This window comes from Rattus rattus, chromosome 6 (genome assembly GCF_011064425.1).
Source record: "Rattus rattus isolate New Zealand chromosome 6, Rrattus_CSIRO_v1, whole genome shotgun sequence".
NCBI classification, from domain to species: domain Eukaryota; kingdom Metazoa; phylum Chordata; class Mammalia; order Rodentia; family Muridae; genus Rattus; species Rattus rattus.
Window position 1 is genome coordinate 153,195,564 of NC_046159.1, and position 20,169 is coordinate 153,215,732.

General features: G+C 43.3%; 1 protein-coding gene and 1 pseudogene across 2 annotated transcripts in view; one reads left to right on the top strand and one right to left on the bottom strand.

Moving 5' to 3' along the window:
* Fam126a (family with sequence similarity 126 member A) overlaps positions 1–20,169 on the bottom strand; it is a 61,085-nt gene that overhangs the window by 17,607 nt on the left and 23,309 nt on the right. For both annotated transcript variants that reach the window (XM_032907108.1, XM_032907109.1), the window contains exons 2-8: positions 20,085–20,163; positions 10,753–10,854; positions 6,996–7,175; positions 6,280–6,360; positions 5,687–5,802; positions 5,305–5,400; positions 3,496–3,612 (exon numbers count right to left, since the gene is read on the bottom strand). In XM_032907108.1, coding sequence (XP_032762999.1) covers positions 3,496–3,612; positions 5,305–5,400; positions 5,687–5,802; positions 6,280–6,360; positions 6,996–7,175; positions 10,753–10,854; positions 20,085–20,135 — 743 coding nt within the window. In that variant the 5' untranslated portion in view covers positions 20,136–20,163. The remainder of the gene's footprint in view (positions 1–3,495; positions 3,613–5,304; positions 5,401–5,686; positions 5,803–6,279; positions 6,361–6,995; positions 7,176–10,752; positions 10,855–20,084; positions 20,164–20,169) is intronic.
* On the top strand, positions 12,253–12,744 carry LOC116904195 (annotated as a pseudogene).

A 20,169-nucleotide genomic window follows, 5' to 3' on the forward strand; every position in this document is an offset into this window, starting at 1 on the left:
ATGGTTTTACTGAGAACACAGCCCTACCCACTTTCCTACATAGCTGTTCCTTTGCGTTCTGAAGGCCATTTAGAAAGGAACAGAATGCATGTTGCAAACACAAGAGATGAGAAATTCGGTATGTGTGTATTACATCGGTTTGTGTGTATTACATGTGTTCAACTTTCGGCAGTTTCTTTTTTTTTTTTTTTCCGGAGCTGGGGACCGAACCCAGGGCCTTGCGCTTCCTAGGCAAGCGCTCTACCGCTGAGCTAAATCCCCAACCCCGTGTTCAACTTTCAATGATATATCAAACCCTTCCTAAAAGTCAACTGAGTGATCCAAGTCAACAGACAAATAATTCTGAGCCCAAGAGAGGGAGGCCATAAGCATCAATGAGAAGTAACTCAGTGTTCTGACAGGTTCTAGCACAGTACAAAGCTGGTTCTGCAGGTAGCAGGGCATACAAACCTCTGGAACATATACACGGACTGTTCATATTGTCTCACGGGCTTCCCCCATGCCTCCCCCATGCCACAAGAAACATGGGAAGCGGGACTGGGACCAGAAAAGGTGGCCCTGGGTGGTGTAGTCTTGGAGGAGCAGAGTGGCCGCTACCATGGGAAAAGCACAGGCCTGCCAGGTACTTTTTCATATGAACAAAAGCTCTTTAGCTTTTGGGGAGAGAACAGTCAATCCTAGCACCCTATTATCCCCAAGGCATAGCTGAAGAATTGTGGCTTTGAGGGTAAACAGATATAAACCTCCGTCTATGCTGAGATAACTAGGAGTTCTCTACTTCTCAAAGAGAGGCAAGAACAGTGAGGACCCCTCCTCCTCAGCACACACCACTAGGGACAAGGGCTCTGCCTAGAACTGACAGGGATCAGGACAACAGAGAAAGAACACTTGACATTTCAGCCCATCACTGCCAGGCTAATGTACACTGAGAATAAGAAAAAAACCTTTCTTTTCTTTTTAACTTTCTGGTTGTTTTTGAGTTTCATATCATGCACTCCAATCCCATTCATCTCTCCATCCCTTTGAATCTGCCCGTGCAATCTTCTCCCAAAAAGAAAACCAAAACCACCAAAAAACAAACCAAAGAAACAAACCCCCTCCACCTCACTGAGAAGCTTTAGTGCGTCCACCATACACCCTTTTATGCTTTTATCCAGCCTTCTCTTGCAAACGTTTACAACAGCAAGTCATTGCTGTGTTTCAATGTCTCTGGCTTCTCCTACACTATCAATATAGGCTCCTCACCAGGGCTCCTCTCAGATATCTTGCTGCTGTTCTGTGTCATGGGGATCCAGCAGCTTTGGATCTGTAGGACCAGCCCCATTATGCACTCCAGCAGTTCATAGATGGGGTAGATGTTGGGGTGGCCAACTCAGAGTCCTAGATCAGGGCCAGCTCTCCAGCAATGCCTTGGCTAGTTCTTCAAGTGCCACAGCCAGCAAGGGTGGAGCTAGCTCTCCTGTGCTCAGACCCTCCAGGCTGGCTCACCCATGCCCCTCCCCCCAACCAGGGCCAGTTCTACTGGGCCACCCAGGTGAGACACAGGACCTGCTCCCCCAAGTGCTGTAGCAGGTGAAGGGTGGGCCAGCTAGGAACAACATTCTGTTGCTGAAGGAGGGCCTAAAAAATGGGAGAAGAGACCCTCTCTGAGTGACAGGCACACAGAGAGACCTGAAGGAGGAAAACTCATCAGCAATCTAGCTCCTACCCAAAATTCTAGGTAAAAGTAGGGAGATTTGTAGAGGTCACCCAGAATGTAACTATGGCAACAGTATCACAACCTTCCTGCCACCATGCTGGCAAGCCAAGAGCAAAGAGAGACACCCGTGTCCTTCCCTTTAGCTGTAACCCACTGAAGCTCTTGGGGAACTACAATTTCCCCAAGAGTCTCTCGCTGGCAGAGAAGGACTGGGACTAAAGCTTGTCTTCCAGGAACTCAAGTCGACGGTCACTACACCTTGCAAGAGAAACTGGAGCAGAGACAATGACAGATCCTCGAGAGGCGGACTGTGGCTATATATCCCTCTTGTCTTCTCATAACTTCTTCCTCTCTCAATATGGCTACATTGAGTAGAACTCCTTTGTCCTGCTTTTCACTATTTCTGTTAAGGCTGCTGGAGCCCTAGGTGCTAACAACTTTGTAGCACCACCAGCGAAGTTTCCTCAGTATGCTAGATAAAGAACCATTCTGGTTTTCAGGCATAAATCATATTTACCTACGTCTCCACTGCCCTACTTCTGAGTGAGATCATGAACATCAAGAATTATAAGACATACTATATAACGAGAGGAAAGAACGCTGTCGACGAATAAAGTGATTAACTGAACTAAACCCAGGGCCAAAGATAAAGTAGTACTCACATGAAACACTAGGTTCAACCCCCATACCACAAAAAAAATCAGTAAATAAAAGAAAAAAGAAAACTAACTCCAGGGTGACCCAAATATTGAAGCTATCAGGGTAACTTAAGTTACTATAACCACTATTTCAAATGCTCTGGTGAAAAGACTGGAACATGCACAAGTATTGCGATGTCAGGAGAGATCTGTTCTGGACAACTGCAGATCAAGTCTACTGAGTGAATGAAGGTAAGTTAGGCATGAAGACAGATGGAGGGGAGGCACAGTGAGGTGAGGAGAAGAAACTATCACTCCCAAGCCCTGTGGGCAGTACTAAACAATGGAACACGAAGCTCAGGAGAGCTTTCTTTAAAGGCCAGTAAACAAGTATTTTAGAGCCAGGCCCCCATCTCTAACTCCAAGCCTCTGAGGAAGAAGCTGTAGCATCAGTTTAAGGACTTGCTGCCTCTAGCAACAACAACCAACGCTCTCCCCCACTCCCATGCTTTAGGCTGTGGGACACGCCCTCTATCAGAACTACACAGCACTGCCATTACAACAGGGAGGCAGCCACAGCCAGTGTGCACACGCATGAACCCAACTGTCCTCAGTAAAACTTTATGAGGGACAGGAGACTAGGCCACACGTTCTTCCCTCAGTCTAGAGGCTCACTGTCCACCAGAGAGAGTAAAAGTATCAGGTGGCTGTAAAGCAAGTGCCTTGTCATTTGTGTCACGTGTGGATTACAAAGGGCAAGACAGGATGCAAATACACACTGTCCTAAGTCACTACGAAATGGATTACTTCTGACAGAAGATTCTCCAATGTGCTTTTTAAGAGCTAGAATTTCTAGAAACAGAAAAAATAATAGTTATTGGAATTTTTTAAAAAATCCACGTATAGAATAACTGAGTATGTTCACATTTTACCCATCTTCATTCTGACCCTGAATTTTAAAAACAATGAAGTGTTTTAGTCAGTCTGAAATTCTGCACAACTTTAAAATATGTATTTTAAATGATCAAACTATTAAGAACTTGATTCCTTTTCATTTATAAATATGATCATCTATTGAGATCATGCTGTTATAGGAACAGCCTGACAAGCTATAATATGCCAAAGGCCAACAGTGTGCTGTGTGTATGACACACTTACATGGCAAAATACACGCCTGTTAGCATCTGTACCATGAAGCCAGACGAGATCGGTATCCTGCTGCTTGCACCTCTGTACTTCCTTACGTGTTGTCGGGGATATCCACACACACAGATTCTGGAAGATGGAAGGAAACGTACTTGTTAAGTACAGATGATGTTCTAAAATTTATGAACCAACAATACAAATTACAAATCTAGTAACCACTAGAAACCACTCTCCCGAACAGAGGCCCGTAACATTTCCCCGACTGCTATACTGGGAAAAGACTGTAAAGCCCAAGGCAGGCAGTGTCTGCAGCTGGTAGTCACATGCTCACTGGCTGGTTTACTGATTTTGATCAATTCGATTATCAATACTCTGGGGACATTCCATGGAACTTACCATTAACAGACCCTTAGTGTAATCTTCAATTCCTGACTAAATTCTTGGTACAAATTTCAGGATGAGAAAAAGTACTATAACCTAGACTCAAGCTTCATGTAATATCCATTAAAAATTTCAGACATATAAAAACTTTTAATGCTCTTCCTAGACGTAGGGATGCACACCTTTAATCCCGGCACCTGGGAGGCAGAGGCAGGTGGGTCTCTGTGAGTTCAGAGTCGGCCTGGTCTACAGAGTGAGTTCCTGGACAGCCAAGGCTACATAGCGAAACCCTGTCTTGAAAAAAGCTAAAACAACAATAATAAAGATGCTGAAAAACATACAATAAATAAAATACAGGCCATTTTATACTGTTTACAATGGATCTAAACATGTCCAAAGCAAATAATGTAAAAATTAAGGCAAACAAAACTTTCACGATGAGAAGTGGTGCAGGCGACAAGTGAGGCGCAGCTCAGAGGCCTCGTCCTTCTGGCCCTTCTTAGCCTCCTGACACTCAGCTCCACTGAGAATATGTGAGTCGAATGGACGTGGAGGCCCGATACCTCAGGCTGCGAAGACTGCAGCACAGCTGTCTGCATGGGCACCCCTGGGCCTAGACCCAGAGCATCTGATACAGGGTGCCCTGCACCTCGGAAGAAGGGACGGGGAGCCAACCGCAAGCTTGTGAGCAAGTCACAGGGCCTGAGCGCGCAGAGGCTCGCCAGGGAAGGTGGTACAATGCTAGGAGCCAGGAGACCATCCGTGTGACGAGCCCACACCCCTAAGAGCAAAGCAAAGGCCAAAGCCTAGAAAGAGAAAGGAAAGGCCTGAGGCCAGGCTGGGATGCCACCAAACATCTGGCCTTAACAGAGCTGGCAATAGCCCTGTCCATTCATAGGTCCAAAATATAACCCACCAGGGTCTTTGGACTCTCAGTCATGTTCTGTCTCTGCCCTTTGACTTCTCATACCAAGTGCCCAAAGTTGGGGCGGGGATTCACGGACGCTTGAGCCTCTGCTCAGAGGACTCTGATCGCCAGTGCCCTCTTCCATTCTTCTAACACCTGTTACTAAAGTAAGACGTGATTACAACACACCGACTCCCTTACCAATTATGTAAATATAGCATAGAAATAAAAGCAAACAAGATAAAAAGAAATGCCCAATCATATTCCACAAATTAAAAGGTTATGACCATGCCATTTTTTAAAAGTAATATAACTCCTCCTGATTTAATATTCCACCCAAACATTACTCAGTTGGACATTCATCATGTGGTTTTTGATAGCTACTATTTCTATGCCACCTTCTCTGTGCTTGGTAGGGTGACTTATGTAATGTTTTAAACCAACAATCACACAAAAATAACTTAGGTATGCAACAGACTAACAGTCCTACATTCATATGCTGCAGTATTAGAAACCTAGGAAATATGGTTTACCTTGAACAGATCTGACACAGTGACTGGAGAGAAACACTGGGCATGTAGGTTAAGGCAGCGTTGTAACACAACAGAAGGAATGTCAACACTTCAAACCTGAAGACAGACCAAAGGAATGTTAACCGGCCTGGAGCAGCAGAACTAGGCTTACACATTACAGACACGGTAAGGAAACTCAAAGGAAAAAGAAGTCTGCAAGTAACAGTCATGCATCCTCAAAACTCCAGATAATGCCTGTAGCAAAGCCCAGGGGTACGTCTAGGTAGGTCTGATTCTTTTATAAAATGACTCGATATCCACATTTAACTCACTAATCATTATACATTTACTGAAACAATTTTTAAACAACTTAGCATACTAGAATTGTGCCTTTGCAGTATACCTGTTCTGTGCTGTCAGCATCTCCCGTTGAGGATGGGGTCCACTGTACACAACTTTTGATAAGCCATGCTGGGAGAGTGCACTCTCGGTCAGTGCCATAGACCCAATGCTGGAAGGCTAGAGCAAAGAGGCTGTTTTGTTGAAAATGATACTGAGAATGCACAAGGCATGAAGAGTGCCTACTAGCACACCATATAGCATAGGGATAGTCAGACTGCCTATCACATTCCTACTCCAAGATTTAATAAAAAGTTAAAAACTAAACCACAAGTGAAAATTAAAATGCTTAATTACCAAAATTCCATCATGGAGTACACAATTATCCACCATGCCCCGACCCAGACACAAATTAAGATGACCCTTACCCATTATACAAAGATACAAAATGCCTCCAACAAGGCTTTCACTACCAGATCTCAGTTCGATACTGTAGTGATTCTGACTTAATTTTTGAAGGGGTAAACACTCTGTGGTGATAATCAGTACCTTTTGAGGTACTAATAATTCACTTCTGTGCACAGGTAACTGCACCTAACTTGTGGAACTCTTGGAGCTTAGGACCCAGCAAATACCCTTTGATAAAAAGCTACTTACTTCATGGTATACAGATGGTTTGGATAAAGACGGAATTGTAAAACTCAGTACTTTACTATGTCCATGTTTGTCAACTATTTCCTACAAAAGGAAAAGGAAATATCTTAAAGGTCACCTTTTACACGTAACATTTTAAAAATAAAGTTAAGTTACTAGGACAATTTGTCCAGGTTTAATTTTTTGAGGTTATAATATTAATTACAACATCTCTCCCTCTTCTAGTGACTAGTGAATCTCAGAGTAGGTCTTTCTACCGGCTTTATTTATTTATTTAGTGAAGGCAAAAACCAGCTTACAAATACACTTAAACAGATACTGAACACGAAAACTCAGCAATAGTAGTAATTAGGCACGGCAGCACAAGCCTTCTGTCCTGCATAGCACTTGAAAGACAGGCCGATCTACATGAGTTTGAAGCCAGCCTATTCTACGTAACAAACTCCAGGCCAAGTCAGAGCTACATTGCAAGACCCTGTCTCAAAACAAAACAAAAAAAAAAAATAAAACCCCACTCATGGTGGAATAATAATAATGACAATTATTATTATTATTACTATTATTAAATTATTATCTCTATGAAAGTTTCAGCTTTCATTTCAACCCATAAAAATTTCTTTAATTATAGAGTGCCCCAATACCCCTAGGTTCTTTTTTCTGTTAAATGAATAGTAGTTTTACTAAGATGAGAAGCATTTTGTTATCTGTGAAATACAGACCAGGTTGTAAACCCCCAGAAGAAGGGCCTCAATGCAGCCGCTGCTGTGCACATTTCTGCTGGCTGACACAGCGAGGTAGCACCAGATCAGCTCGGGGAGAAACTGCAGAGTGAACCGCAGCAGCTGTTCCTCCCCACTGCGGTAGAACTCAAAGAGCTGGTGACACACAGGCTCTAGTAACTGGAAGAAGATGACATGGTGAACATGTGTGTGAATGACATCATTGAATGCATTATAGAGGTTTCTCAGAGCAGTTAAGTCTGAAATATACAAATATTTTAATCTTGAAGCAAACCTAGTCACTGGCCAGCTATTTCAGAAAGTTTAGATTCTAGTGACGGGACACCATAACACGTCAGCAATACGCTCTACTGCTCTTAGCAGCTGCTGTTATTCAGGCCTGCAGCAGCTTTACCTCTCGGCCAAGCTGTGGAAGCCTCTTCTTTAATGCCTTTCTTCTTAGTAAGTCAACATATAAGGGTCTGTGCGCAGGGCAGAAGGAACTAAAACAGGAATCCTGGCCCACAGCTTGCTCCCATGTGTGCAATGGCTAGTGTGTAGCAGGGCAGTTCAGAGCCATTACACCAAACCACTGCTGAAGCCATGGTTACTGTCCCTGGGTTTTATACACAGATAAGATCATCTACCGCCTTTTTCTTTCCCACTACACTCCCAATTAAATTATGTTAGTAGCGATAACTATATCTTTATTAAAGACTCTTAAAGACCAGAGAAGCAAGTTAAAAGACTCCCATATCTCTCAACTGTTCCTTTAAGTCATGCACTGAGAGCAAACATGGTCAAATGTGTCAGGAGAGTCACAGGCCCTGCTTTTCACGGAAACCTGAACAAACTATCTATTTCGTTAACAAATAGATTAAACCAAGACACCAGGCAGACTTCTATTACCAATCGTTACAGCAAAGAGAAACCAATGAAGAGTAGACATTTTTTATTTCAAATACACTAAACAAATAAGGTAAGGAGTAGTCAAACCAGCCTCTCTTAAAATCAAGGCTGGGAATGTGGCTCAGGCAGTGTCACCCAGCGTATCCAGGGCTGTGGGTTTCGTTCTCAGTGCCAAAACAAAACAAAACAAAAAAAACCCCAAACCAACACAACAACAACAACAACAAAGGTGAAACCAACCAACAAAACAAACAAAAAAAGCAAAACCAGACAAGCAGACTGTTTATAAGGGTGGTACATGCCTCTAATCCCAGCACTCAGCGAGGTAGAGGGTGGGGAAAGCAGAGGCAGGTTAATTTCTGTGAGTTCAAGGCCAGTCAGTGTGAGTTTTAGGACAATGAAGGCCACAGAGAAGCCCTGTCTCAAAAAAAAACAAAAAACAAAAAACAAAAAACAAAAAACCAAACTATCCACCTTCTGTCAGCTACCTACTCATGAGGATATTTTCCTTATTATCCACCTTCTGTCAGCTACTTATTCATGAGGATATTTTCCACACCACACGGTGGTTAGAAAGCAAGGCTGAGACCGTCTCACACGGAAGGAAAGCCCAAGGTGACTGCCCTGTGCTCCAACACTCACTGCTCCATCACTCTCATTTCTCACACGGAAGGAAAGCCCAAAGTGACTGCCCTGTGCTCCAACACTCCCATTTCCAAATCCCCAAGCAAGCTTTAATTGTCTCAATCCAGGAAGCTTGGTAAGTTTAACAAGCATTTTCAATTATAAACCTTGCTAGAAAATTCATTCAAGACACTCTGAAAGAACACATAATCATTTTTAATCAAAATACACTCAAAGTCTTTATGACCAGTTTTCAATCCCAAATTAAAAAAAAAAATTGCCTAATGAAAGCATGATTAAGTGAAGACAGATTTAAAGAAAAGAAAAAAATCATCTTGCAAAAACATTAAAATTACGCATTTGAAGTCAATACAGATAAATACCAACATCTGTTTGCTGTTTACAGCTTGCAAAAGACTATTTACACAGAAACATGATCAATCCCACTCTACTGTAAGTAGACTATGACTAGCCACATTTCTTCATACAAGGAAATGGAGACAGAAAGGCTACATACCATGATGGACAGCACACTCACAAGAGCCAGAAAGGAGAGAGATCGGACTTTTATAAATGTCGGAAAACAACAACATACAATGTGAGAAATGCAGGCATAGATAACATGACTGTATTGTAAGGTGGCAACTGCACATGTTGGGTTGCTACAGTGGCAGTACAGTACAGTGGCAGTCTGTACTGTATCTCCCCATGGAAACATAGCGCAAACTCCTTGGCAGTGAAGGGCGGTATGTAAAGGAGGCCTGGGCAACAAGAGAAAAGAGGAGAGCATCGTGGTGAGGAGAGAGCGGGCAAACGTAACTGATTAAATTACCCCAGATGAAGACTGGGCTTGTCAGGAAAATCCCTATGCCTGCTAGCATCGCATTTGCAGTGGATCCCACAGCCTAGTAAGTGGAATCTAGGCTACTCTGTACTCCCTCCAACACAAAATAATTACTCAGATGACAGCATCTCCTGCATTGTACAGTCTTGCAGCAAGGCCCGTGGATCCATGCAGCGTGTTATCTACCACTGAGTAAGAGATTAGTGGCAGGCCAGCAATGTCAGGGCTCAGGAGGCAGGGGCAGATGGATCTCCATGAATTTGAGGCCCGCCTAGTCTACACAGTGAGTTCTAGGACAGCCAGGGCTAAAAAGTGAGACCCTGCTGAGAGAGGAGGGCAGGCATGAGAGACAGACACACAGAGAGACAAAGAGAGACACAGAGACAGATGACAGACACAGAGAGACAGAGAGACTGTGATTGAGTGTAAACCTGCCCCATCTTTTCCTAAACTCAAAACAAAAGGAATTATGCAACTCGGTCCCTTTCCCTCTATTCCAGTGCTGCCTCCCTCTAGTCCCAGAAAGGAAAGGCACGAGCAGACCAAACTGCAGCGGTCACTGAATGCTTGGCACCTCCGCACCTCCTTCACCTCCCTGCTGCAGGAGTGTTGGGGTCACTTGTCTGTATTTGTCCATGGTCTGCTCTCTGTTTCTGTTTTCTCTCTTTTTTTTATTGTTGTTGTTGCTATGATACCTGGTAACTTATAAAGAATACATTCCTTCCCAGCTCTGCAGACTAGGTAGTCCAAGACCAAGAGTCTGCATCACCTCACAACAAGACAGATGGGTAAGAAAGCTAAGGTACCAGCTCACCTTGCGAACAGCACCAACCCCATATTTGTCCCAGGGTTTTCTCCTGCTCTTTACGTTAAGAACTGAACCCAGGACCTAGTATGTGCTAGGCATGACCTCTCCCACTGAAACATATCCCAGGCCCTCTCTTAGTATCTGTGGCAGTGGTAAGTATGTTCCCAGATGACCGTTAGAGGGAACAAGCATGTAAACCACCGAGACTCTGTCCTGCACGGCTGCTCAGCCTCGCTTCTCTCTCTCAGGAGGAAGATCGCTGCTTTCTGAGCCCCTCATGCCCACCACAGTGATGGCTTACAGCAGGCACATAAATATTTGCTGGAGAAAGACTGTTTGAAGTTACTTAGATATTTCAAGACGATGGAGACTCAGACACACAGAGAAGGAAGACAGAGAAAGATGGATTTGGCGATACAGTAAGGATTCTAGATTTTGTTCTGGACAATGATACACTGAAATTCATTTTATTTTTGTTTTGCAGATATATACATTTTCTTACATATGTGTGTTATATTTCATAATTAAACAAAAATAATCAATTGAATTCATACAAACTGGAATGTACTTACCTCACTCTGTGGCTCCTGGATAACTTTATAGAGAGATGAAACTAAAGAACTCTTGTCTTTCAAATTTGTGGCATAATTTGGCAAAGATGTTTCTGGGAGTGTCTAAACAAATTGAAAAAAACTTTTATTTTTATGAAATTCTAAATCAGACAAATTCATATAAAAGAAAAGAATATATATGGGTCATTAACACAGCCTAGAGCAGGGAGAGGGAAACTAAGAAACACTGCCTAAAAGACACAGTATTTCCAGAATTCCATGCTGGCATTTGGTGCAACTTTATAAAAATATCCAAAGAACAAGAACAAAAATAAATAAAATAAAATCAACCCTGCATCCTTACTTAAGACAGTGAATTTTATGTGAAATAAATTATAACTAAACAACAAATTAAAATATAGTTTTATTCTCTTATTACCAACAGGGTAAATCACCATCAGAACTCACACTGGGACCAGGGCAATGCTCAGGCATGACGCACTTGCTGCACAAACGTGAAGACCGGAATTAGCATCTCCAGCTCCCACTTGCAGGCATGCTGGGCAGGCATGCTGGGCAGGCATGCTGCTGACTGTAACCCCAGTGTTCTGTAGGTGGAGCCCAGACGGGGCACTACCAGGGAAAGCCAAATGGTGTGCTCTGTGTTCAACCAGAGACTCTGCCTCTCATTAGTTAAGTGCAAAGCTATCAAAGAAGATACCTAATCTCAACTGTGGACCTACACATGCACTCCCACATGTGCAAGTGTACCCACACACATGCAAACACGCAGGAACACATGCATGCAAGCCCATGCATTTATAAACAAATGAAAAAAACCTTCACCTTTAACTGCGTTTTAGATTAGAAACAAAATTGAACGACATGTAAAAACGGAGTTCTGTCTTCAAAGCATCAGGAGTGATGGACCTCCTTAGGTCTATGAGGATCTGATAATGTGTCTAACCTATACACCACAGTCCAGCTGATCCAAATACCCCTGAGTTCCATGCTACTGCCAGTGCTGAGTCTACACTGTGGATTGGGCAGAATACCTAGACTCCTCAGAACTTGAGAACTCGGAACTGTAGTACCACAAATTAAATCTGCCAGTTATAATACAGACAGTCTTAGAGTTTTCCCCATGTGAACAGACACTGACCAAGGACAACATTTAATTGGGGCTGGCATATAGGTTCAGAGGTTTAGTCCATTATCCAGGCAGGAACATGGCAGCATCCAGGCAGACATGTACAGGAGAAGCTCAGAGTTCTACATCTTCATCTAAGGTCTGCTAGTAGTTAGGATGGGGGGTCTCCAAGCCCACCCACAGTGACACACCTACTCCAACAAGGCCACACCTCCAAATAGTGCCACTCGCTGGGTCCAACATACACAAAGCATCACACAGACCATCAACCATAGCCTGCTAGCACTACTTCTTCACACAGGGACCCTACACCCCAGAGAGAGGAATAGAAAGAGGGGGCCTCTGCTGCCTCGACGGTCCGGGCTGCAGTCGCCCAGGGACTTTGAATATGTCGGGGATTGCCCTCAACCGACTTGCGCAGGAGAGGAAAGCCTGGAGGTAGGACCACCCTTTTGGCTTTGTGGCTGTCCCAACAATGAACTCCGATGGCACGATGAACCTGATGAACTGGGAGTGCGCTATCCCTGGAAAGAAGGGGACTCCGTGGGAAGGAGGCTTGTTCAAGCTACGGATGCTTTTCCAAGATGACTATCCGTCCTCACCACCAAAATGGAAATTTGAGCCACCACCGTTTCATCCAAACGTGTATCCTTCTGGCACAGTGGGCCTGTCCATCCTGGAGGAAGACAGGGACTGGAGGCCAGCTATCGATCAAACAGGTCTTATTAGGAATACAAGACCTTCTAAATGAACCAAATATTCAAGACCCAGTTCAAGCAGAGGCCTATACAATTTACTGCCAAAACAGAGTGGAATATGAGAAAAGGGTTCAAGCACAAGCGAAGAAGTTTGCCCTCTCATAAGCAGAGGCCCGAGAAAGGGATTGGCTTGGCAGGAACTTGTTTACAACCTTTTGCAGATCTAAGTCGCTCCATACAGTTACTAGTAGCCTGGGAGGGTTAAGCTGGCGCCATTTTCCATTTCCGCCACTGGCATATTCAATCTTTTGTATTTTTGATTATTGAGTAAAACTTGCTTTTATTTTAATATTGATGTCAGTATTTCAACTGCTGTAAAATGATAAACTTTTGTACTTGGTAAGCCCCTAGGAGCTAGTTTCTTCGAGTCGCGCTCGGATGCAGGCATATTTCCCACTGTTCAGAGCTCTGGCCTCCAGCTGGCTGTATGACAGAACCACACTGTCCCTCCTTCCTTCCCTACCCTCATCCTTCTCAGAAACCTGGGCTGTTGCTTATGAGCCTCAGATCCAAAGTTGGCCAGCATCTCCATTCTGCACCACTTCCTTTGTGTTTATATGGCGTTTTGTCTGTGTTGCTGTTTAGAGTAAATCAACTGTTTATATAAAAAAAAAAAGAAAGAGGGACACTCTCAGTAGTAACTCATATAACTGTGGGTGAAAAGGTGGCAGAAAAAACTGAAGAGAAAATTTACTGTAACAAAAATAAAAGGGACCCTCTAAACCTTCTCTCATTAGCAGTGCTTGTCCCCCAAGTCACTGCTCACTCAGGTCCCTTCACTCATTCCCACAGCAGACACAGCACCACTAACACTCCTAACGGTCACGCTAAGACACGCACTCTCCACATGAACCATCGCCCAGTATTTCCTGATCTGACATGGCTGTGGCTGGAACGCACAGCTTTAGGTGTGTGTAAGTATGCACAGAAAGTTAAGCTGCATGGCTTCTTACAGCAAGGCTATTTGATTCGTTCTTACTTTTCTTCCTCCCTGAGGGAAAGCTGTCCTTTCCCCTCTCCATCCCCATCACTGCACAAAAAGCCTCAGATGCAAACCTCTGCTGGGAGAGCACTGAGGGGCAGAAGGAAATGAACTACCATTGTCTGTTCTCAGGAGGATTCTTTAAAAACAGGTCATATTTTGCCTGAAGACACATCAGTGACTAGGATTTCCTAATTTAATAAGAAAGTTTTGTTTACCAGCATGGTAAGTCAATGTGAACCATCTGGGAACCTCCACCATTCTCCAGAACAACAGCTCCAACAGCCGCCACAACAAAAGCAGTTTCCATGCACTGCTCCATACAGCAGAGATTAGGGCATTCTTCAGTATTTCAAAAGCAAGTAACAAAAGACCTCCAGACAACATTCCATCTCTGTCATGTAATCAAGAGTAACCTAACACTGGAAAAATTTATATAAAGGCATCAGACTTCTAATCTCATTAAAACAAGCTTAAAGACATGTATAAAGCACACTGTTTTGTCCCTAGAACAAATGAAGCACACTGTGCAGTCTATAGGAGCACATGGAGTATTTTTTGTGGGTCAGCCAGAGGCTCCAGGGTTACTTATCCTTCCCCACACTCCCTCTTTCCCCTGTCCTCCTACCCCTCACCCCATTTCTCAACACTAAAGGCCTTTGAAATGTCCTAAGGAAACCTACCATAGAAGTCTCCTAAAATGTATCCATAGCCATATATAAAATGAGCTACCTTCTAATGGGGACAGTGACACCCCTAGAGAGCCACAGCTATCTAGTAAAAAGCCCAATACAGGCTATGCACCATGCCCTTCTGAGCTGTTATTTAATAGGGTCACAAAGACAACCCTCTCCAAATTCCAGGGTTATTTTTTGTTTTCTTGGGTTTTTGTTGTTTTTTGGTGGTTTGTGTGTGTGGTTTTTTGTTTGTTTTTGTTTGTTTGTTGTTGTCTTGTTTTGTTGCCATTGCTCTTGTTTACCCTCTAGAACTTAGGGTAAAACTCAACTGCTAAAGATACCACATGTCTACGTAATAGGCTATGAAAAAGCCAAGTTTGTACCATCCTGGACATTTCTTTACTTCCTAGCTCTCAGGGTGCAGGAAGGCTTTATGCTCTGGGGGGGGGAAAGTCATCAATAGTTTACTTGTGAACACTGAACCTGCAACAGTGACTGTACGAGCCAGAGAGACGGGATGTCTGCATGAAACAGCGTTTGTCAGATATGACGGCTCATTTGACATGTGAACTCACAGCATCTGAGACAGCACAAGATTTGCACAAGATCAGGCAGCCAAAGTCCTAGCAGGGAGAGGGAGGGGCCTGAGGCCCCGCCCCCATCTGAGGAGCTATTAGCTATTGATGGCTGCAGGGGTGTGAGAAAGTCAATTCTCTTCAGGCATGCTGGCCCTGAGGCTGCCCATGCTCCAGTAGATGGTCCCACATCCATACACATACAGGCAGGGCTAAATGACCCAGTGGGTATTTAAATTAATTTTTAAAGGTAAAAACATGAAATTAGGACACAAAGTAAGAGAGAAGGATAGGAGAGGAACTGCAGGGGAGAGAACTGGGGAAGGATTTGATCAAAACACACATGCATATATAAATATTACTAAATAAAATATTTTTAAAAGAGAAAAAGAAATAGCCAGAGATAAAAGGACATCTTTTTCCTAAAATCTCAAACTCTGTTAAGCATAGAGTCCTGGGGCTTCTGTTAACAAATGAGAAAAAGAATGCCTTTAAAACTACACACAGCTCAAAATGCCATCAGTATCTCACAGTCTGGATGAGGACAGTCACCGTCCTACAGAGGGAGAGAGTCTAACTACTGCGCTCACGGTGTGTTAGGCTGGGGACAGAGAGACTGTTCAGCATCAGGAACACGGGAGACCTGGCGCGGTTCCTACTCTCAGCACCTACGTAAGGACTCACAGCTCTCTCTCTAGTCCCAAGGGTCACACCTCCTCTCCTGGATCTTGCAGGTACCAGACATGCACTCGGTACACAGACATGTATGCAGACAAAACACCCATATGCATATGGCAAATACATAACCATGAAAATAAACAAATGGTGCTTTGAAGAACTGATCTTAAAGGACTCCATGAACTCAAGAACTGTTGGCCTTTTCAATTATCAGATTTCTCATACTGTTGAACACAGAATGGAGATGAAAATAAAAAAATTGAAATTATTCTTGGCACATTTTTAAAGAAAACAGAAGCTTCATACTAAAGTACCACTTGGCAGATGGCTTCAAAATGTAAGGAGTGGCATGAGACTAGATGGAACAGAATTAATGAAGACAGGCAGATGGGTAAAGATCCAATAAACAGGCAAACTCCATCAACAGCTTCATACATGAAAATGGATTTTTAAGCACACATTGAGTATCAGAAAACTGAAAAACGTAGGAGCCTAGAATCTGTTCTATAATATATAGAGAGCTTTAAGAAAAACACAAAGCAATCTGAAACTCTTTTATGAATAAGTCATTGAAAATATTTAATATTCATGAGACCCTAGTTTATTCAGTCATGTTGTCAGTCTACCTAGAGACTACTCCCAACACCTTAGCTACTACAGAGACCAAGTGTCTACCTAGAGACTACTACAATATGTTAGCTAGTACAGACACTGCTTTTCTACAAGCACAATATTTTACTTTAAACTTTTACATTTATTTTTTATTATTTAGTGTGTAGTCAGAGAACAATCAGTGGGAGTAATCAGTTCTCTTTGTGGATTCCAGGCTATAACTCGGGTCATCAAATTTGGTGGCAAGAACCTTTTCCCCTAAGCTTACCCTACCCCAAGCTATCCAGTCCACTAGAAAATAATTTACAGGAGTTTATATGGCGTGTAAGTTTTTGGATTGAGCTTTACAGGAAGCAAACTCTATTGTCTCTGTTGGGAGGCTGCTGAGTCTGACTGTGAAAGGAGGAGTTCAAACTGTGAGCAGGCACAGCACTGCAGCAACCCTGATGCTACTCATTGAGCTGCAATGGTTACTCAGTAAACTACCCCTGCCGCTGGGATCCAGTCAGCCCTGTGCTCACTCAGCCCACCCAGTCAATTACAATAATGGTGCACAGTTGTGCTACAAACAAACAAACAACAAACCCAAAAGGCCAATAATGGGATTTTCTTTAATGGTTTTTAAACAAAAAGTAAAAGAGGAGAGTGGGAGCTGGAAAGACAGCCCAGAAATCAAGAGTTCTTGCTATTCTCTAGAGGACCAGAGTTTGAACCCCAGAATCCACATGTTAGTTCCAGTGCCCATCAGTGGCACAGCCACCTCCAAGGTATAAGAAGCTTTTTTTGCATATATATATGTATATATATATAATGTATATATATATGTATATATATAATGTATACAGAAATTAAAAATCAAAACAAATTTCCTTTCTTAAAATGCTTTACTAAGACACATAGTCTCGTATCACAAATAATTGGAAAAGGTAGTCTCATTCCAATGTCACTTAACATATTTGTTCCCAAGCATTCTTCTACCTAGAGTTACTTGGTTTACTGCTGATAATCTTGCTTTCATTATCAAACCAACAGCTGAGTGCAACACACATTAACATACTGGAGAATGCTCACCAAAGTAAGCAAGGGATGGGAAACCCCTTGAATTGGTAATAACATAAATCTGAGAGCATCCAAACATCGCAGCATCACAGAGACAAATCGATTGGAGTTTTGCTTGGTAAATTTAATTTGAACAGGGAGAAAGGAATTACCATTACTTTTTGTTTCCTGTGGCCTATGATTCTGTCACTCCCTCTCCCAATGGAAAAGTTTCCTTATCTTTATACTAAATTTTTTTAAATGTCACAAAATGTTGTAAGCCATAGCAATGCATCTTAATGACAAAGCATGACTTAGAGGATACTTATGCTTTCATACTCTTGGTTGCTTTTAGAGCAACGGTATTTAGAAAGCAAGATTTGGTGCTTGTTACATTGCTGTGGGAGAGGGTGCCACTACGCACAGGTCCTCTAGGCACAGCACCAAGAAAAATGTACAAGTGCAGGATGTATCTGACGCATCTGAGAACCCACGCTTCACACCCCGTCTTCCAACTCTGGTCTAACTCCACTCCCTGATTTCTTATCGACGACAATCTCCATTCCAGGTTTGCAATGCCTTTCTCAGACAGAGTGAAATCGAATCCCTGTATCCTTAATATATGTTTATTTACCCAGTGGCACTAATCTGCCAACACAGCCTCTCCAGCTAGCTCTTGCACAAGTCCTCTTTGCATCTTCTTGCTAACCAGATAACTATCCTCTCCCCTCAGACACCAGAACACACTATTGCCAATACTTCTGCCTGCCCTCTCTATCCTCGCTACTGCACTCCCTGGGTATCTGAACTCTATGGGAGGAATGGGAAAGAATTAGCAGATAGGCATTATCTTAGGGTTTCTATCTCCGTGATAAATACCATGACCCAAAGCAAGTTGGGGAGGAAAGTATTTATTTGGCTTACACTTCCAAATGGAGGCGGGAGCTGATGCAGAGGCCGTGGAAGCATGGCTTTCTCCACATGGCTTGCTTGGCCTGTTTTCTTATAGACCTCAAGACGTTCGGCCCAGAGATGGCACCACTCACAATAGGCTGGGCTCTCCCCAATCAATCACTAATGAAGAAAATTCTCTATAGTCTGAACCACAAGCCAATGTTTTGTTTTGTTTTGGCTTTTGGTTTTTGAGACAGGGTTTCTCTATGTAGCCCTGGGTATCCTGGAACCCACTGTGTAGACCAGGCTGGCTTTGAACTCACAGAGATCTGCCTGCCTCTGCCTTCTGAGTGCTGGGATTAAAGGCGTGGGCCACCAGGCCTGGCTCCACAGCCGATCTCATGAAGGCATTTTCTCAGCCAAGCTTCCCTCCTCTCAGGTAACTACACTTGTGTCAAGGTGGCCTACACAGGGCTAACACAGGCACTATGATCTTAAACACTGGTCGTAATCATCCCCCTCCCCAATGGCCAATAGGTAACATACTTCTCTGCACACTTCCCTTTTAAGGAATCAGTAACTGGCTGTGTTGGCTTTCCCACATTTGACAAAAAAAAGGTACTCAACAGTTAAATCAGCAAAGTTCCATCAACTGGCCCTCACTCCAAAATCATGACAATGTATAGCAAAACATATAAATAAATACCTTTGAAGCCGAGAAGAGCTTAAAAACTCCTAAGGACCATTACAAAGCTAACGAGTGTAAAGCACATATAAAATTTAATCCAAATATTAGAATCTGCAAAAAGTGTCAAACAGTGTACTTTTCTGCACTCCACACTGCTTCGTGGTGAATGAAGAAACTTTCGCACACTCAATTGGTGGCGATAAGTACTAACACAGTAACACAGCCTGTCTGGTGCTCATGAGGATTAGAATAAAGAATCAAGTAAAGCCAGCAGGTTAGCAGGACACATATGTGGCTTTTCTAATGATCGCTTAGCATCTGGCGTGTAGGCACAACTCCTCTGAGTGACTACTACTGTACCCTTACTGAGAATCCCTGCCTGAAACCACAGATCATCCAAACTCTGTCATCTGAACATGTATCGTCAATAAGAACGTCACATGCCCCTCTTGCCTGGAGAGTCTAAATCACTGCCAAGGAGGAGAAGCCTTGGTTTCCATCACAGATGATGGCTTCAGACCAAGATACCAGGATCCTGAGTTCAGTTTCAAGTCCAGGCTAGACTGAAAACTCGTTATATATATTACACACAGACCTGCTTTGATATGAACCTATCAAAATATGGCTTCATTTAAATTTCACCTAAAATGCCTTTCCTCCAAATGCTATCCAAACCTTATCTTTTCCTTTGTTTGGCAACGGTTTCCTTCCCCCAGCAAGCCAGGGACCCTGATGATACTGTACTGTAAGTCTGTCCCCATGTCTGGGCTCCTGTCAGTGATTGAGGATGATGAAGTGCTCCGCGGGGAGAGGAAGAAAGGGTTGGCAGGTTTAAGGAACACAGTTTAGCTATCACAGAGAAGCATTCGTGAGACCACAAAGCCTAAGTCAGCTCTACTAACACAGCTCCCACGCCAGCCTTCTAGAAAAAGACCTCTTGGTGGAGATTAGGAAATACCTTGCTGCTTCTACCATCTGTCATGCTGTCCCACTACTCCCCCCATGTCTGACAACAGGTCACTGATGGCCACGGGGAGTGACATCAACACTCATGGCCATGGTAATGTCACATGGAAGGAGGAGAATAAGCAGATGAATACGCCCTTTGAGTGACTTGGGGGAAAGGAACTGCTCTTCCACAAAAGATCACTGTGCAGAAATAGCTCCTACTACGATCCAGTCCGGCATTCTTTTCCCACAGATGATACGGTAGTCACATAAAATATAAAACACCACTAGAATTTAAACCCAGACAAAGTTTGTTTAGGGTAAAATTTCTGTATTAGAAGAGTTGTTATTACCTTAAATTCTGACAGCCATTCTTCTACAACCCCTATCTCTGAGGTGAACATTTTTCCACATTTGTTCCAAACCTTCAACCTGAAA